Source organism: Gymnodraco acuticeps, unplaced genomic scaffold, assembly GCF_902827175.1.
Source record: "Gymnodraco acuticeps unplaced genomic scaffold, fGymAcu1.1, whole genome shotgun sequence".
Taxonomy (NCBI): domain Eukaryota; kingdom Metazoa; phylum Chordata; class Actinopteri; order Perciformes; family Bathydraconidae; genus Gymnodraco; species Gymnodraco acuticeps.
The window spans coordinates 2,052,349-2,072,308 of NW_022992177.1; the positions used below are offsets into that span (position 1 = coordinate 2,052,349).

The following is a 19,960-nucleotide window of genomic DNA, read 5'->3' on the forward strand; positions in this document are numbered from 1 at the left end:
ACATATGGGGAGAAGCCTGCGAGCTAGGTCAGGCAGTCAACTCGAGCACTTATGCTGCATTCATACATAACGCCCCTTGCCACTCTACAACCAACCAAACAGAGTCTCCTTAATATGCCGCTCTATTTAACCTGCCAGATATCTCTCTATGCATTGCTTGCTGCTTGCCTGCCTGCCCTACCACCACCCCAGCTTCCACCCCAGCTTCCACCTGTAGGCTCTGGGGGTTAGTTATTTAATCATCACTCATCATGCTATGAATATCTGTGGAGTGATGAGACCCGAGCCTAGACGCCAAACTCAACTATGCTGCTTCTAATAAACATGTTAAAGAAACACATGAGTTGTCTGACTGAACTGCATTTATCACAGCTGGGGATGTTTTAAAAGGTTGTGTTGCCTGTTTGCAATACAGAAGCGGTTGTTGAGCTATTTAAAACCGAAGCAAAACAATTTCTCAGGTTAAGCAGATCTTTGGGTTTGTGCAATTTACTGATTTCAGCAGCCAAACATACCTAATGTGTGTCTGTAAATTGTATAAGCCATATACCATGCAGTGAGGACAGCAGAGCTTATTGCCAAAAGCAGTGCACATTCATTGTACTGAGGAAAGTCGATACAACAGAAGTATCTCTACAGCAGTGCTTGGGGCGGGGACACGGTGAGCGTTGATGGACTGTAGGTCATACACTTTAAAATATGTGCAGTCAGACTCCCAGCTGCTTGTTCAGCCGGCTGAGGGCGTCACCGACGATGTCAAGCTCGTGTCGAAGCTCCTCCACCACGCAGTTGATGCTGGGAGTGTCCTTCAGCACATCCACACTCTGGGTGTAAGGGTTGTATCGGACTGTGAAGGGACGCTTGATGGTCTTGGCAAACTCCCTAAAAAAACAAAACATCATCCATGTAAAGATATGAGGGAAATATTTTATAATGTACATCTATCCGTGTAAGATACAACCAAGCTCACCTCATCTTGACTTTGGCCTCCTCAAAGCTGTCTGACACAAAGTACACATCCTGAAATGTTGTGATGATGCATTCTTGTTTGGATGTAACTTTGGGGTCAAAAGGCATTATCCTTGCCTTGCCTGAAAGTGCATGCTGTAAAAGAAAAACAGTGTTGGTATTGCAACCATTGTACCATTTCCATTGTTTCTCAACGGTTGTGTGTATTTCATTTTATAATTTTTACAACAAGAATATATCACGCAGTTTACGCAAAATACGAAAATATAAAATATTATAACCCCTTTATCACGATATCGTATTGTTAGATTCTTGCCGAAACACAACTTTAGCTTTACCTTCAGCTCACTGATAGATGACAGCAGTCCTGCTCCATATGCTCGCAGCTGCCCTTCTTGTTTGCATAGGCCAAACTCCACCGTAAAGAAATAGCACTGTAACATAAGAGTGGAGAAAACAGAAACAGATATGACAATTATATTAGATTATACATTTGTGAATAGGAAATTGAATTTGAATTGACCAGTGTCACTCACTGTGGCCAGCTTCTGAACGGAGTCATCTGAGGCCCCGAGGGAAGCGAGACCGATCTCCTGAGAGAACTGGGCGAAGCTGGGCTCTGCCAGCAGTGGGACGTGACCCAGCAGCTCATGGCATGTGTCCCTTAAACATTAAGACAAACTATTAGGACCAAAGGCTTTTATAAACATTGACATCCCTTATTTTAGAATATAGTACTGTTACTCACGGCTCTGGGGTGTATAAGGGGTCGGAGCTGTGCCGCACATACTGGGTACAGTGGAAAACGCGGAAGGCCAAACCAGCGAGGAAGTCACGAGGGGACAGATAACCAGCCACAGGCCTGATAGTGAATCCAGTGCGCTCTGAGAAGATGACACAGACGAGTGAGTGACTACATTTGAGCTGCGACAATTAGTGGATTGATTGATACAAAATACATTTTTAATTATTTTAAGCAAAACTTAAAAAACGTACCCTTGAGGAAGCGCGACACATCTTCCAGTTGAGGAATGTTGTCCTCTCTAAATTCACAGTATTTGGACAACAGTGGCAGGTTCTTCAGGTATTCCCGGCAGGCATGGGTGGGGTACAACTTGTTGAGCTCCCTGTACACAACTCCCCACGTCTTCACTTCTTCCTCTGTGAACTCAATCCGAGGAATGGGATCCCCACTGCCACAATAGAGAATAATTCTATGAGTATCAAGTAAGAACTTCACAGATGTTCACAATAACCATTAGGATATACAAGATATACTCACTGTTTGTAGGCCATGGCGAGATCAGCAAAGTACTTTCGCCTTTTCCGGTAGACATTGTCCTTAAAACCCTGTTGCGGAGAGACATAGATGGATAAGAGAATGCTGCAAATGTAAGTTTGCATTTTTTAAATTGAACCAGTTGTCTGAATTGTGCTGACATACCGGATGATCCGCATCCAACTCAGAACCGTACATCAGGACACGGTTTGCACACTTGTCCAAATCCGAGATCTTCTTTGGAAACCAAGGTACGTTAGACATATCTGAAAAAAGAGGGAGAATAAAAATGTGTCTTTTTGCGGATAGTACAGCCTAATGTAACATATTTGTAGTACAGTATATTCGGGATTTCATTTACCTTCCTCTTCTATGCAGGAATTATCTGGAGGATCCATATCAACCACGTTCACATGGCTACTAAGCAGCTGGATTATTTCATTCAGTTGTTCGTGGTCGCTGTCGCAGTCCACAAAGATTTCAAACTCAGAGTTGCGTCTTTTGGATTTTCTGGACTCGATGTGTACAAGGTTGACATGGTTTTCCTGCAAGAAACATGGACAATCATTTTCGAGTTATCTACATATTATTATACTGTACACCAAATAAATGTATACATTCTTAAATTCACAGGAAGGAGCTGGAAACAACTTTGTCCACACCTGGAAGAGTTTGAGCGCCTTTACTAGTCCTCCCACTTCATTCTTGAGGGAAAAGATGATTGTAGCTCTCCCTTTCTCTGATGTATTCTTTTTTTCAGTGTTTTCTTCAATTTTTGTGAAGGTGGATTTGTTTATCTGAAAAAAATTATGAAATACTTAGATTTCCATTTGAGTAACCGCAAGAGATCATCCTCATTTAACAACCAAAATTGGTCATCTGATCATTAACGGTTCTTTTTTGTGCATATGTACACCCACAAATGTATATGGACAAAATGTAACATTCTCCCCTGCTGCATAGTTTTGTTAACCCTTCATCAGTACAATTAAAGAGAAGTACACTGTTGCCTTATTTGGTTTTTACCTTACTTAATTGCAATGTGAAATAATTATAACACAGAATACATGAATCCATAACTTCAAATTAGTTAAGAGCATCTATAGCCAGCCAAAACATAAAATATGAACATCTTAAAGGACATGCAACACCCACAACAGGTAGCCTGTATTAAGTAGGGATCCCTACAGAGAACTGCGGCACAAGTATCTAAATATTGTGTCCCCCTGATAATAAAACATGTTGTTTTCTTTACATTCATATGACACAGGTATCATTAATGCATTATACACTTAGACACACGGTTGAGATTAGTGAGGCTCCCCACCCTCTCCTGTGTGTGTGTCAACACCTTGGACAGCGATCTCACGTTGAGGCATAGCTGTACGCGCAATGTAATCCTGTATCACGTTTTAGATGCAGGACTGTGAAATGCCAAAAGCTCATAGAAACTAATCACGTTTGATTGACTTCAGCGTGTTCTAGTTCACTTTGGTCGTGTTATTCAGACAGACCTTATTCCTGTAATGCGCATCTTAGGCTCTCCAAATATAACATCTACACAGCCTAATGGATAATGCTGACTTTTGGAAAAGCAGTGTTGAAATTCATTAATATGCTGCCTACCATATTCCGCCGTTCGAGTATTGTGTAGACAGCGCGGCATGCCAGATTTCGGTGGAGCCCTGTCAGTATTGCTGAAAACATTATGGACGCTCAGGGTCAACTCATTGCGTCTCGGTTTAACGAAGATGAACTTGTCCGTCTCAAAGAATCGCCTTACTTTAATCTCATTAACACAGCGGGGAAGCCTATTATTAACCCCCTGCATGTTGAGACCTGACCAGACATTTGGCAGCGTTTAATCAGCAGAGCGCGCAGGTCTGCAAAGTGAGATGATTTTACGCACAGATGTTTGATCAAATCGTTATCGCTAAACAGTCCCTCTACTTTTTTTTTAAATCACTGGACAGCTTTGGATGTCTTTTCAAAGTCCCTGTAATTATTCAAAATTGTAATCATAAGTAAAGCCTTTTTACAGCCGTTTAATCAAACAATTATTTCCTATCCTTATTTCGTTTTGGACCAAATAAAATTCGAAGGCCTAAAAACAAATAATACATAATTTCATTTAAAGTTTAATATCAATACAAGTTCGCCACTAAACACGTTTGGGTGTTTTCGTCTCAGACTCTATGTTCTTAAAGTTTATGTGAGTATACCTTCAAATGGTAAATCTCCTGTCACGTACTTTTTTCCTGTGCGCAATGGAGACACTGCTGGTTGGCAGTTTATCTCTTCTGTCCTTCATGTGAAAATCAGTGAATGGTGTATATTGAGCATCAAACAGTCTTTAATGTCATGCAGTTTGGAGGTTTGCAGCTTTAAACCTCTTAACCCTTTGACGCAAACCCCACTATAACAAAACAGCTTAACTTAATCTGCGCTGACGAGAAAGTGAAGGCTTATTCATTAAGACGACCTCTGTCAAAGAAAAAAGTCACATGCGAGAGATTTGACCTTCTCGGGTAGCAAGAAAACATGATATATTTGTTATCGAAGGTCTTACCTCATTGTTCAGCAGTTTTTCTTCTAAACCAATGTTCATGGAGTCAAAAGATCTTCCTCTACGTGGTCCTTCGTTTTTGTTTGAGTACATGTTAAAGTGATGCTCGGTTAGTCGCCTTTTTATGTATTTCTTGCAGGTGGAATAACCCTCGCTATGTAAAGTGGGATATGTACCCGCGAAGCAGCGGGCTTTGCTATTTAACGACAGAGGGAAACAGGAGGGGGCAATAATCTCACCCACTGCAGCAAATGGAAAAACAGCGCAGGTCTCACGTCACAAGGGAACATTTTTAAATGTTACATTAAGGCCTGAAATAGCTTCAATGAGATAAAGGAAATTCTTATTTTAGGAGATAATAACACATCCAATATAAATGTGTTTATAAGATATGTCAATGTGTTTCTAAACAAATATAAATTTGTATGCAGACCTGATAATTCACTGTGGACTCATGTTGAAGCAGTCAATAATCCTTGTTTGTTGACACCTTGAGAATATGAAAAGGTCAAGGTTTAACAGGATTTAAGCATAGCCTTCATTGTACAGTGATCACAACATTTCAAAATCCTCTGACTGTAAGCACCTCGGGTTTTTGTCCACATAACATAGTCTGCATGTTTTCTTGTCTTAAACACTGTGACGTCTTTTAATAAGCTCAGGACAATCAGTGGAAAGAGCTTTAGAGGCCACTGCAAGCAGAATCAAAATGAGGGAGCCCTGTACTTAAAGAGGCCTCATTACTTTAAACAGATAACACCACTGTTCCCTAAGCCCAGTCCCCTCATAAGAAGAGCAGGTGTGATGTCTTTGTCTTTCAGTCAGTGTGTTTAGCTTCTCACAGCTCTAATGAAAACATGTGGCTGATGCACATGCAGTGTGTCTCAGGTGGTCCTGTCCTGTGTCACTCGTGACATGGACTGATGCTTTACACAACAAAGGAAGCAGTGAAGAGGACTTCCGCCTCCAGGGACTGAATCTAGATCTACTCTCAGATGTTGTGTTAGACAGTAGCAAGGCCCAGCTTTAATTATGAAGCCATGTTTCAGAATAGTGAAGCATTGTTAACTTATGTTGGCCTCCATTTTGTTAGTGTTTTGGTCTCTTAAAATACATCGTCTCGCACCGTTAATAACAGAGAAATCCTTCTTCTTTTGTACAAAGAGCTCCTTCAACAGACGACCTCCCTTTAACATCAGCAAAACATGAGAGCACATGTTTACTGGATTGTTATCTTAGCCTTTTATCACCTCCACCTACAGAAGGCAAACATTTCTGCTTCAATATGCAAACACAATATACACTAACTCGGCGACAAGACACAACCACGAGTTTGCAATAATGACTCCAAAAAACAATCATGTCCTGTCACAAAGTGATATTTTAAAACATAAACTGGCACCCAGCAGTTACTCACTTTCTGACATTTTTGCATCACAGTAATTATTATGGCTGAAACTATTTTACGTTTAATTGGTTGGTTGATAGATATATAATAAATTGGCAACTTCATTCTTAATTGATCAAGTAAAATGAAAACTCAAACATTCTCAGGTTTAGTCGTTCCACTTTTGTATTTGCTACATAATAATGAACTGAACATTAATTTCTGCACTGTTGGTTTGACAAATAAAATACTTTGAAGACATCAACACTCACCACAAATTGTGATGTTCATTTTTGACTTTTCTGATATTTAATAGACTAATCGATGCATCTGTTGATTGAAAATATAACAGTACAAAAATCAATGTTGTTAATCATCAGTGAGAACATTTAATTGCAATGCTAACAATAATAATAATGATTATTTGCTGTTCATTCACCTCAGAATATGCAAGTGAACGTCTCAAGCGTTAACTATGCTGCTGCATGCTGCCTAAAGCAAACACGTTGCAGACCTTGTAGACACGTTAATACAGTGACTAATACATGGAAGAGGTTGAAATGTTTTTACAGGAATGGGTATTGTAGCATATAACCAAGGAGAGAGAAAAGGCAGGGGAGAGGACAATGCCTACTGACCGTATGGCCGTGGTATTGTTAGTGATTCAGTAATGAAGGGTTGCTTTCAGGACGCCTCCACTCAGCAGCATCATAAATATGTTTGCACTTTTATGTCCCACATGCTCTGGTCTTTGATCCTCTCACCCCTTGACAGCTCCTGGATCAGATCTCCTTCATTTGATGTCAGTCGCCCAGGTTTTCAAATCAAGCATTTTATCTGTTATGTTCTGCAAGACACTTACTCTTATATTATTTATTTTGTTATATAAATGTGTATTTAAACAGTAATGACTCTTATTGATAACGATAACTTATTGATAACGATGTGATCTTCAGTAATTGAAGCAGATGTTTTGAGATGCTTTAAGACAGGGGTCAGAGAGTGCAACATGAATAAGATGTCTAGATGTCTCTTTGTGGGTCTCTCGTCTCGTGTAATGACATTACAGTATGTGGATGGTGTTCTCTGGATAATTAGCTTTAAGGATGAGAAACTATAGCTGAACCAGCCATTAAAAAATTCTCAAAGGGAAAAACATGCTTTGTTGTCACCACTGGTTTATTTAACCAAAAGCTAAATATTCTTCCCCATTATATTCTATACATTTTGCCAAAACTACCTTACAAATTCATTATATCTTAAGTTAATTGTGTTCTTTAAATATTATTTTTTGTATTTTTATCAAAAGACATGTGCATGAACTGTCAACAAAGTCTGCCTTAGTTAAAGCTGCACATACAGTATTGATTGCTTGATCCTCTTGATGAAGCTATATGTGCTCTCCTGCAGTGAGACAATGAGAGTACTCAATTCATTCACACATCTCATTATACATAACCTACTTTCGAGGAAAAACAGCCATGGAAATGCATGCCTCTAATGCTCCCATGTATTATAAAATATAAACAAAATGTTCTAAAACATTGCAAACACCCTTATTTCTAATCTCTTTCTGTGTGTTTTTGAAGATGCTGCTTGCGATCGTGAGGGCTTCAGCGTGTCGGCCAGCCTGTCCCAGTCCTGTTCACTTCAATCACAGGGATTTACTCTCAGAGTCTGAGCATCAAGCTGCAAGAGATCTCTCCGCCTAATCTCACCCCTGGTACTTCCTGGAGTTCAATGACCGCATGAAGGCGATACACAGGGTTGGCAGCATGTCCTTTACCCCCGCCACTCAATGACACCCACCACAATAACCGAAGCAGAGACGCGCAGCATCTCCCCCGTCTTCATCACCATGCCTACGTCAACCACCTTAAAGACAGCATCTGATGTCTCCGAAGCCTGATAAGAATGTGTGTGTACAAAACGCAGCAAACTCTAACTGATATGTGCTGGGTCAAGGCTCAAGGGCGTATGGCACTCTCAACTCTTTCCAGGACAAGCCGGGGCCCTGCCTGCCAGTAGCTTTGCCGATATCTGTGTTGATAGGTAATAGATTAAGAGCAGTGAATCATCTTAGATACAGGAAGCGCTCAAACGTTCGTGTGAGTTTATATAATTTAGCAGTGATTCCATGTCAGCCACAGCTTGTCACAAAAAATCTGACTGATAGTGTATTTAACTAACTTAAACTAGCTTTATTAAATGTCAGGTCTTTGGCAGGAAAAACATATTTAATCAATGATTTTATCACTGAGCACAATCTCGATTTTATGTTTTTAACGGAAACTTGGATTGAACAAAATAACAGTGCAGCTGTTCTTATTGAATCAACACCTCCCAACTTCAGTTTTATGAGTCAGGAAATAATGCATAAGAAAGGGGGTGGAGTTGCTATTTTGTTCAATGATTCCCTTCAATGCAGGAAGACATCTTATGGGAACTTTGCTTCTTTTGAATATGTAGCCCTTCAGCTGAAATGCTCCTCTCGAGCTCTGTTCCTAAATATCTAGTCATGGACTCTGACCTGAGTTTCAACAGTCACATTAAAACAGTTACTAAATCAGCCTACTATCACCTAAAGAATATATCTAGGATTAAAAGACTAATGTCACAGCAGGATTTGGAAAAACGTGTCCATGCTTTTATCTTCAGTAGACTTGACTACTGTAATGGTGTCTCACTAAAAGATATATTAGAACGCTGCTGCTCGAGTCCTCACTGACACTAAGAAAGTGGATCACATCACTCCAGTCCTGAAGTCTTTACACTGGCTTCCTGTCTGTCAAAGAATAGATTTGAAAATACTGCTGCTGGTTTATAAAGGTTTGAATGGTTTAGGCCCTAAATATATTTCTGATCTTCTGCTAAATTATGAACCATCCAGAACTCTCAGGTCTTCAGGGACTGGTCAGCTTTCTGTCCCCAGAGTCAGAACTAAACATGGAGAAGCAGCGTTCAGTTATTATGCTCCAAATATCTGGAACAAACTCCCAGAAACCTGCAGGTCCGCTGCAACTCTTACTACTTTTAAATCCAGGCTGAAGACTTTTCTTTTTGCCGCTGCTTTTGATTGAACTATTCATATCTTAAACTGCACTGTAACTTTTATTCATGTATTTTTTCTTTTAATGTTTATTTTATTATCTTTTCTTTTTAATGACTGATTTTAAATGCCATTTTCTTAATGTTTTTCATTTTTGTAAAGCACTTTGAATAGCCTTGTGTTGAAAGGTGCTATATAAATGAACTGGCATTGCCTAATAAACTGCCCACCATGAGCATTACAACGTATTAAAACTTCACTACATGTCACTGGCATTTAAGAAATCTAGACTCAAGTAATGACATTCACACTTTCTACTGTAATTGCAGATACACATTGAAAAATAAGTCTTACAACAGTGAAGCTTTTAGATATATTTACAGATAATAAAAACAGAAAAAACGTATTTTCTTTCTAATTTAAAAATAGAAATTGTTTGCAAAGATTACTCGATTATAGTAAGGGAAATATATGAAAATCTGCAAACTAAATCCTTACCAATCAATTTATTCACTAATGTGTTTGTAAAGGTGTGTAGTAAGATGTATTAAAAAGTTGAAGTTCAAATCCTGTACTGCTCAAAGTTGAGGTACCGAATACCGATTTTTGAAAAATCTAAAATGTTCTGTTTGGCCTTGGGTAACTTGTGAGGAGTCAAACTAGGGGTTTTTCATGATTCTGAGTTGATTGCAATCATGTATTTTTCACTAAAATCATTCCTTGGTTGAAAAAAGGCCACGCCCACTCTTATATTTAAATTCAAAAGTAGCTTTATTTGTAGTTACAAGTGCTGATCACTTCAGGAGTCAATCTCTGAGTCTTCTCCAGACTCACCACCATCATGACCACAATTCTTGCATGAAATTCCTTTACAGACTCCACATGCTGAGATGCACTTAACGCCATTCCTCTTGCAGCTGCACCGCCGGTTGCTGCAATCTCCGTTACAGTTGCAGCTTGTGAACTGCAGTAGCTCCTCAGGAGCCATGGGGTCTAGTGTTGGGACTGGCTCATAGCCATGTACACCTAATGTCCATCCATAGTCACTGGGGTTCAGAGACATACTCTGCAGAAGGATCCAGTCCTGGGTTTGTAGGTAGGCACGGAGAGAATGCTGTGCAGCTGCACCCTCTGTTGGAGGTAGGGTTTCTGGTTTGATCAGCCCTGCCGCTGCCTTCCGTGAGAACATGTTGTGTCGAATTTCACCCAAAGCAGTACCTGGTGCATGGTAAATGTACTGGAAGATGGTAGTACCAGCCTGTATCACTGCATCCTTAGTAGCTTGTGTGTCAAGGAAGATGTCCATGTGTTCATCAATGTCCCCTGCACAGAACCTGCAAAAAAAAATGCACTTTGAGATTTGTTTCAAATATAAAGTGAAATAGAAAAAAAAATCATTATCATTATAGATAGACATGCACCCCTGCGTACATTTAGAGTGAAGGGACGAGACAATCCTTGGTTTTCTGCTGAATTATCTATTCTCCTACATGAGAGAAACAAGGCCTGGGCAAAGGCTAGGAATTCAGGCTCAGAGGTAGAATGGCTGCATTTTAGGCAGCTAAGAAATAGCTTCACTTCGCATGTCAAAAGTGCTAAATCTAAGTATTATCTGTCAGTTACCACAAAGAACCTGAACAACCCTAGAAAATTCTGGAAAGCCATAAAATCGATATCCACCGGTGATATCCGTAATGAGCTACCTCCGTGCCTTACCACAGTATCTGGCACTATATCGGATAGGACCACCATACTAAATTGTTTTAATGAGCATTTTGTGTCCTGTGGCTCTCTGTTTCATTCTGTTTCTAATTCTGCTTCTGTGAACACCACAGTCGGTGACTCAGAACAATGTGGTCTGGAAAACCCCTTCAGTTTTACTCCTTTTACTGTTGATGTTGTTCGTGAAGTCTTAACCAAGCTAGATCCTAAAAAGCCGGCTGGTCCGGACAACGTAGAACCTTTCTTTTTAAAGATAGCTGCAGATTTTATTGCTCCACCTCTTACTACTCTTTTTAACCTCTCCCTCAGCACTAACACAATCCCAAAAGTATGGAAGTCAGCTTATGTCCTGCCACTACTAAAAGGAGGGGAGGCCACCTTATTAAACAATTATAGACCCATCTCTAAGTTGTCAGTTCTGGCCAAGGTTCTTGAACGCTTAGTGAGTGAACAGGTAAAGGAGTTTTTATGTAACAATGACATCCTGTCTAAACATCAGTCAGGCTTCAGAAAGCAACATAGCACCATCACTGCCACAATGAAAGTGGTAAATGATATTACGAGTATTTTAGATAATAAGCAGAGTTGTGCAGCTCTATTTATTGACCTTTCAAAAGCTTTTGATACTGTCGATCATTGCATTTTGAAGCAAAGGCTGGTCAGTATAGGCATGTCCAGCCATGCAGTAGGGTGGTTTGTAAACTACCTCTCTGAAAGATCCCAATGTGTTCAGTTTGATGGGCTGTCTTCTGAGTGGTTAAACATCACTAATGGTGTACCACAAGGTTCAGTTTTAGGTCCGCTATTATTCTCTATCTATATTAATAGTTTAGGTGAAAATGTCGAAGGAGCAACCTTACATTTTTATGCGGACGATACCGTTATGTACTGTGCAGGTCCCTCGATTAACGAGGCTGTTGTTAAATTACAGGCTGTTTTTAACATTATTCAGGCTCAGCTCTCTGAGCTTAAGCTTCTTTTAAATGTGGATAAAACCAAGGTAATGCTCTTTTCTAAAGCTAAAGCTAAAAATACACCTGAGACTGCTTTGGATATTGTAACTACGCAAGAAATACAACTTGAAGTGGTTACCTGTTACAAATACTTGGGTATCTGGCTTGATGACTGTCTCACTTTTAAACTTCATGTCAATAACCTGCTTAAAAAGCTGAGGGTTAGGCTAGGTTTCTTTTACAGAAATAAGTCCTGTTTCTCGCTTGAGGCCAGGAAAAGGCTAGTCACTGTGACCTTTTTACCTGTGCTGGATTATGGTGATTTGTTATATATGAATGCACCTGCCAATTACCTGAGCAAGTTAGATGCTGCGTATCACAGTGCACTGAGATTTTTGACAAATTGTAAAGCACTTACGCATCACTGTACCCTGTATACCAAGGCGGTTGTGCCATCACTTACTGTACGGAGGCTCAGTCACTGGTACTTTTTCATTTACAAAGCCATGTTGGATAAACTACCATCTTATATCTGCTCCCTGATCTCTCTGCGAATTGAAAGTACTTATTGCCTGAGATCGCATGCTGTGGTTTTATTAAATGTGCCAAGTGCTAGGACTGTCTTAGGGAAGAAAGCTTTTAGATGTGCAGCTCCACTAACATGGAACAGTCTGCAAAAAGAATGGAAAATTACCAAGCTAGTACCACTACATGTTTTTAAAGCTCGGTTGGATGCTACAAAATCAGATGCTGTTGGTACCTGTACTTGTGGTTAAATATGTAAATTGTAATCCCTGTACATTTTGCTGTATGATGTCCTTTTGTTGTTCTGTTGTTTATGTCTTCTTGTGGAACCTACTGCTGCAGGTCTCCCTTGAAAAAGAGATCATTGATCTCAATGGGATTTTACCTGGATAAATAAAGGTTTTGAATTGAATTGAATTATCAAATAAGGTTGTTTTCCCATGGCCAGCTATTGCAGAAACCGTATCACAACCAGTGAAGGCGTGACAAAAGAGCAGGTAGCATCTCTCTCTTTCAGAGAGAGCTTCGCGGATCCTTCTGACATCATAAGAGCCCTTTGATGTTGTGAAGAAGAGTGGATGGTTGGTGCTTGGAATATGGTGTGCTAGCATCACCAGCACATCTGCATCTTCTGCCCGCACCTGAAAATAGAACAAGATATGCAAAGCGTGTTGCACTATACAAAATCAGATAAAACTATTCAAGTTTGAATACTCAAGAGTGAATACTTTTGTTTCCAAAATAGGCTACCTACACAAATGCTATTAACCTCAACAGAGTCATCTGTAGCAGTGGCCAATGCCTCTCTCACAATCGAAGTGTCAGCATCATTGTCACACTGCTCCACTGTGATGTTATGTTTTCTGAATGTTGAAGAGAGGAGGTGGATTAGCTCACTCTTGTTATTGGTGTTGTCCAGGAACTTTGCTCTTGGTGTCCAGTGTATCATATCCGGTCGAATCTGGAGATCACAGCATGACTTCTTAGTGCGCCGGATGTGGTCATGATCTTTTGGTGATCGGCTGTAGCCATCAAAGACCACAATGGTCTTCTGAGAGCGGCGGCCAAGACACTGTACGTAGCTCAAGTAACTGTTGGCAATCTCCTGCCAAATCTGACCTTGTTCCCACTTTACCATGTAGAGAAGCCATCCGCCATCAACTACAAGAGTGGAGCAGGATTGGTTAGTGAGGTCAAGCGGATCAGTTAACTCCGTCAGGCTAGTCTTGGAAAAGCCTGCCTTGTTCGCCTTGTTCATTTTCTGATCTTTATTGCTGAAGAGGGACAATGGGAAGGGAGTCAGCTCATACGCCAAGCTTGTCTCAACTGTCATATCCCGTTGGGCAAAAATGATCAGTCGGTTGAACAACTTGAGTGAGTCAAGGTGTATCTTCTTCTCGTTGATCTTGGGAATCTTTCTGAGTGATGACAGGGCTTGTACCTTTGACTTCACTTCCATGGTCGATGTCACTGACTGTCCATCCAGCTTGATCTGCATCTCTCTCCCTATTTCTGCTGCTCTCTCAGCATTGACTGGGTCATCTCCTGTGCTCCTGAATCCTGTTGAGAAAGACACAAGCAACTCCTTGTCTCGATCGGGGTCGAATGGGTTGTTCTCCTCAAACCATTGGAGGGCAAGGTCAATTGCTTCAGCATCTCTCTTCATCTGTGTTTTGCCAAGGTCTCTGTGGAGCGGAGCATGTTTCTTGACACTTTTCTCCATGCGCTGGTTGACATTGGAGAATGATTAAGGGTGAGCACCCAGCACTTGTGACCAGAATCACTGTGTCTCATCCTCCCTCTGCTCAGTCCACCTTCTGACTTGGCTGACTTCATCAATGTCTGCTCGATACAGATGTCACACCATGTGCCGGACCAATCATGGCTGGAGTAACGGACGACATGGTTTCCATGGGCAGTGAAACTTTCGAATGTCTCCTTGTAAGCAGGCAAAGTTTCAAGTTGCTTCATGAGTTGACAGTACAGCTGTGCACCCTTGGCATATTGATGATGCCCTGCAGCCGCAAAGATGTCCAGCATCCTGCTAACAATGCAGCACAGGTGGCCGTTGTGATCTGCAAGCCGCTCAGTTCTGATGAAGACCTTGATCACATCTACCATATAGTGGTACTGCACCCAGAGAGCAGGCGTTCTTCCTCCTTCAGCAAGTCTTTTGAAGGTTTCTTCAAACCGCTGTTCAAACAGTGCCACTACTGGATCTGTGTGTCTGGCTCCCATCTTCCCATCAGCTACCTTCTCCATGAAAGTCCTCATTTCACCGAGTTCCTCCTCGGTGAAGGCATGTTTCATGATGTGTTGATAGATGGCTGCATCGATGAGGAGGTGAGCACGGATTGCCTTGTCAAAACATCCTCCATCCAGGATGTGGTTGGCTGTCGTACTACCTGGATAGATCAGCTGGATCAGCTCCAGTAGTCCAGAATCCTCCATGATGTTTCCAATGGATCCAAGGTAGGACTTCAGCAGGTGAAATCCACCCAAACTCGGAATGATAGGTAGATTTGTCTGTTTTATGATGTCCACAGCCTTCAGCCAGATCGGAAGATCGAATGTCACTATAGTGACTCTGTCTGCAGAGAGCCGCGTGCACTCTTTGAGAGTGGTGAAGATGGTGTTGAGCTCATTAGGGTCACCTTCAATGATTGGGAGGAAGTCGATCTGTGTGCGCTGCTTGACATCGTCTGCATGGATACTCTTCATCCAGCCATTCCAGTTGGAGTGTGGGAACTCAGGATCCTGGGCTTTGATCACCCACCCTGCTGCCCAGAGTGTATCGCCCGGAGTGAGGAGTAGCTGGTCTTGTGTCACAGAAGAGGCAAGCTCAGTAATGGGAAGAAATGTGATGGTGTTTATCCCTGTCCTTGTTCTGTTGGTGAATGGAAGAATCTTCACTTCAGCTCCTCTGAGGATCTTAGCTTTGTCAAGTGCCTTCAACTTCACTCTGTGGACAGCTGCTGTCGTCTGGGGATCTGGCAAAGATGGTGCCGGAGAGGTGACTTTGATCCAACCCATTGAATGGAAAGGAGTGTTTCCCTGAATAGAGACAATGTTTAAATCTATATTGTCTCCGACAAACTGAGTGAATACATTGGTTGTTTCCCCAACCTCCATGGCCTCCATGACCACCCGATTGTCATGGCTAGTTTCACTTCCACTGGCTGTCATAAATGATAGATCCTCAAGTGCAGAGTCAACCGCAACCTCAACATCGATCTGCTCATCAGTTTCTTCCACAATGGTATAAAGAGTATCAGAAGTATCTTGGATGCCATCTCCATTCCTGTCATTAAGGAAGCAGTATTTGTAGTTTTGTGTCTCGGAATATGACTCTGTGTATCCAAGCTGGTGTAACTTGTTCAGCATCCATTTTGACCCAAATCTATGATCAAGTTGTATGGCAAGCCCCATCTGGTATGGCAAAACTCCTGATCGAGGCCTTTATGAAGTTCTGCCCCCAAATGGCTACTCTTTCGTCGGTCTTCACTATTGGCCTCAGGAACATCTGAAGACTCTCAGGAACAAGAGCCAGCTGACTCTGGATGTCAGTCATACTGTGTGCTGTGGGGTATGACTTTGGGTCTAGATCGACCATGGCGATGTCATTGCATACGAACTTTAGTGCAGTCTTTATGATCTGAGTCTTCTCATCTCCATGCTCAAGATTAGCATGATGCTCTCGCAGAATGTTGTCTGTGTCATCTTTGAGACAGAGCACATCTGCCCTTCTCTCCTGTGATGTGAAATACAAGGTGTCATGGAATTTATCTTGGAGTTTCTTCTTTAGCCAATACTTTGAATAAGAGAGGCTCTTATCTGGTGACGGATCAAACTGCTGTAGCTTTACGTGGACTTGGTCAAGAGTCATCACCCCATGCTTGAGTTCTGAGTCTAACCAATCACAGAATTCAACAAAAACAGCCTCTCGTTCCTCATCAATTTTCTTTTGTCCTCTCTTCCTTTGTCCTCTATCTTCAGTCTTGGAGTAATGGCCACCTGTCTCAAAAAGAGTTTTGCAGCGCAAATGGTACAGGGTTTCTTCTGCCACAAGGTCATTGATCCCTTCCAGACGTCCAACAACTTCAGTGCCCCAGTCATCCCCACGACTCTGTGCTGTCTTCCGCAAGCTTGCCTTCAGTCTATCTGCAGTCAAATTATCTGGCACTCTGTATCTCTTTCTAGCTTCCTCTGGACGAGTTTTGTAGATCTGTGCAGGTTGGTTGCAAAGAATGCATACATTCTTGTACAGAAGCTGAACGGACCGTGAACTTGTAGAACTGCATGCAGATGCTGCACTGAAGTCAGAGCAAATGCGTCTTCTCTTCTTCTTAGCTGCCTCTTTCTCTGCCTTTAATGTTTGGCCTGAGTTCTTGGTGACTTCAAGAAACCTATTGTATAAATCATCTTTACACTTTTTGTGGTACCTGAGACTTCCTATGTTCTGAGCCTCCTTCAAACGCTCCAAAATCTTAGCATTTTCAACTACTTGTGCTTGTTCCAAAAAAGTAGGGTAGCCTTTAGGAGTTGGCTGTATCAGCCTCTGAGCTGGTGTCTCCGGGCTTTCACAGATGAAACAATTTAGCAAAGGTGGAGTCGAGTCTTCATCCATACTGCTTGACTAATATGTCCTACAAAGTAGAATAAACATTGTATTATTCAGTCATAATATCATTATTTTGTGACATTAAAGACAATCTCATGTACAGTAGATGATTAACATTGTAATAGATATTATTGCAAAGGAAAATAGAAGATCTGCTTCACAGTAACGTTAAACACAAAAGATCCTGTCAGAGACAATACACCACTGTAACCTAATGGGTCAGAAAGCTAGCATTCAAGAAAAATAAAATTATCATAAGATTCAGTTTGAGGTGTGTAATACATCATGGTAGTTGCCTAGTTGGATACAATCATGGAGTAATACATCATGGATTTAACGTTAGCTAGCTAACCATGTTGCTGCGCCTACTGTTACACAGCTAACAAGTAAGCAAAGTTGACAACTAATCATGGAGTAATACATCATGGATTTAACGTTAGCTAGCTAACCATGTTATTGCGCCTACTGTTACACAGCTAACAAGTAAGAAAAGTTGACAACTTGTACAGTATGTTACATTTCATTACCAAAGTAGTGACATGAAATATTTCAAGTTAAAAATGTAGATAATACTTACATATCAGGCGTAAAAAGCAGTCTGTCCATGATCAAATGAAGGTTGAAAATGGCTTCAGCATGTTAACTCTAAACATCCTCACTCTGAATGCCAACCAACTAGCAGCTACCATTAAACAATAATAAGTCCTAAAAGGGCAAATAGTAAATTAATCAAACAATTGTTATGCTAGCAGTGGAAAGGCATTATGGGGAGGTGGGGGGGGGGGGGGGCGGTTTAGGTGGGCGTGGTCGTTTTTTCACAAAGGAATGATTTTAGTGAAAAATAAATGATTGCAATCAACTCAGAATCATGAAAAAACCCTAGTTTGACCCCTCACAAGTTACCCAAGGCCAAACTCAACATTTTAGATTTTTCGAAAATCGGTATTCGGTACCTCAACTTTGAGCAGTTGTTACGAAAAAACATACAGGATTTGAACTTCAACTTTTTAATACATCTTACTACACACCTTTACAAAGACATTAGTGAAGAAATTGATTGGTAAGGATTTAGTTTGCAGATCAGTCAAATATCTGATAAAATGCCCTTACTATTAATCAATAAGTCAACTACTCAAAGAATTGCATGTGTGTAATATTTAAAGAAACAATTTAATGTGAACATTCTCTGTTTGTTTTTTGTACTTCTCCAGGGTTGCCAACTCTCACGCATCTGGCGTGTGACACACGCTTTCACTCTCAATCTCACGCTCTCACGCTGCCCAAACTATTCTCACGCCAAAAACAAGAATACCGAAGACTAGAAACGGTTTTGAAAACTTTTGTCAGGTAGTGATCGTCTTCTCAATAGAACATCTTTGATAACGTCTTCTGGCGTGAAAATTGTAAATAAGCAATCTGTATGTAAAAAACCACCTGTATGTAAATTGTAAATAAGCCATCTGTATGTCTTATATGTCTTAAATGACATGATGAATTGGAAATGGGGGACCCTGATGTAAACAAGACGAAAGTCTTTCTCTGGTCTGCATCCCCTTAACAATTGTATGTTTTGAGCTGTACTGTACTGTACCCAATATACAAGCTGTTAATAAACTTTTCAATCAATCAATCAATGGCCAATCAGAATCAAGATAACGGCGTGGTGTTGTTGCAGGAAGTCCCGACAGAGAATACTTTTGCTGTAGTACATCTCTATACATCGATACAACATTACGTGTTGATAGAAATCAACACGTAATGAAATAAGACCCCACGGTTTGATGATTGATAGGTGTGTGGGCTGTCTTTCATTTTGACACACAGAACAATGAGGGCTATCCACCCTTATCCACAATATGCATTCACACAGCCTCTTCCCTCTTCTTTCTGTGAGGAGCAGCAGGTTCAGCTCTCAGAACAAAGTAACAAAAAACTAAAATGGCATTCATTTTTTTAAATATGTCGTGTAGTAATAGATTTATTTATTTGTCTTCTCAAGAGAGTACCAGAATGTGTATTTTATGTTAGTATTTAAAAAAATCTCCTGGGGGAGAATCCCCCCAGACCCCCCTGCAGGGGTTGGGTTTTCAGCACGTCAACTCTTTAACCTGTGGGGAAGTTGCAGGATTGGCTCCAGGTCGCCCTTTTACTACAAGACAAATCATGTGCCTTTTTATTTCATACAGTTCAATTTGGATTGAGACAGGGAAATAATCTAAACCTCACGCGTGGCGTTTCACTGTCAAGGGGAGCGGGTATGTAATTACATTGCAAATACTGATTTGAGCCCCACCACTGTATGGGTTAGCCCTACCATAGATTACCCAACAAAAATACTCTCTCGCAACTGCCGACCCGTATTGCGCATGCGCAGATCTAAGATCCAGTAGAAATTATAACAAAGTAAAAGTCTGCTGCTTATTGTTCTACTAGGCCAAAATAGGGTCAAAGAGTATATGAAAGTGAGTGTGTTAATTAATATATTTGGCAGTTTGGAGTAAGTCTGTAGATTTGTGTGTGTGTGTTTCATGTATAGGCCTCTCACGATAATTAATTTTGTTGGATACATTTTCCCGGAAATTATTGCGATAAACGATAATATTGTCGGCACCGTTGTATGACCATTTTAGACCCCTGACATAATGATAATATATAACAGTAATTCAAGTACATCCTTTCAAACTGCTAGTCACATCCTCATGTAAATGGGAATTTATCGAGTTCATTTTATTTATCGTACGATAAGTCAATTAATTGCATATCGCGACAGGCACACAATAAAACAGTGGAAACAAACATGTGTTTGACTTTCATTAGTGAATGAAACTTTGTGCCCTTTATAGTCTGTGTCCAATATTGTGTATTTGTATATATTGTATATGTATCCTA

At 40.8% G+C, this 19,960-nt stretch overlaps 1 protein-coding gene across 1 annotated transcript; it reads right to left on the minus strand.

Moving 5' to 3' along the window:
- Positions 1–287: 287 nt before the first annotated feature.
- tph1a (tryptophan hydroxylase 1 (tryptophan 5-monooxygenase) a) lies at positions 288–4,966 on the minus strand. Its single transcript, XM_034204705.1, has 11 exons — positions 4,818–4,966; positions 2,911–3,045; positions 2,610–2,793; positions 2,414–2,514; positions 2,252–2,319; positions 1,966–2,162; positions 1,718–1,853; positions 1,506–1,632; positions 1,308–1,403; positions 971–1,104; positions 288–882 (listed from the first exon to the last, which is right to left on the minus strand). The coding sequence occupies exons 1-11, from the start codon at positions 4,905–4,907 to the stop codon at positions 708–710; spliced, it is 1,443 nt and encodes a 480-aa protein (XP_034060596.1). The 5' UTR covers positions 4,908–4,966; the 3' UTR covers positions 288–707.
- Between the last annotated feature and the right edge of the window lie 14,994 nt (positions 4,967–19,960).

What these genes read in the sequence shown, in the direction of transcription:
- tph1a (XM_034204705.1), bottom strand. Translation starts at nt 4,907, where the DNA reads ATGTACTCAAACAAAAACGAAGGACCACGTAGAGGAAGATCTTTTGAC. An exon ending in TTCCTGCATAGAAGAGGAAG is followed by an intron (nt 2,515 to 2,609) that starts GTAAATGAAATC and finishes CTCTTTTTTCAG; the next exon opens with ATATGTCTAACGTACCTTGG. An exon ending in CCCTTATACACCCCAGAGCC is followed by an intron (nt 1,633 to 1,717) that starts GTGAGTAACAGT and finishes TTAATGTTTAAG; the next exon opens with GGACACATGCCATGAGCTGC.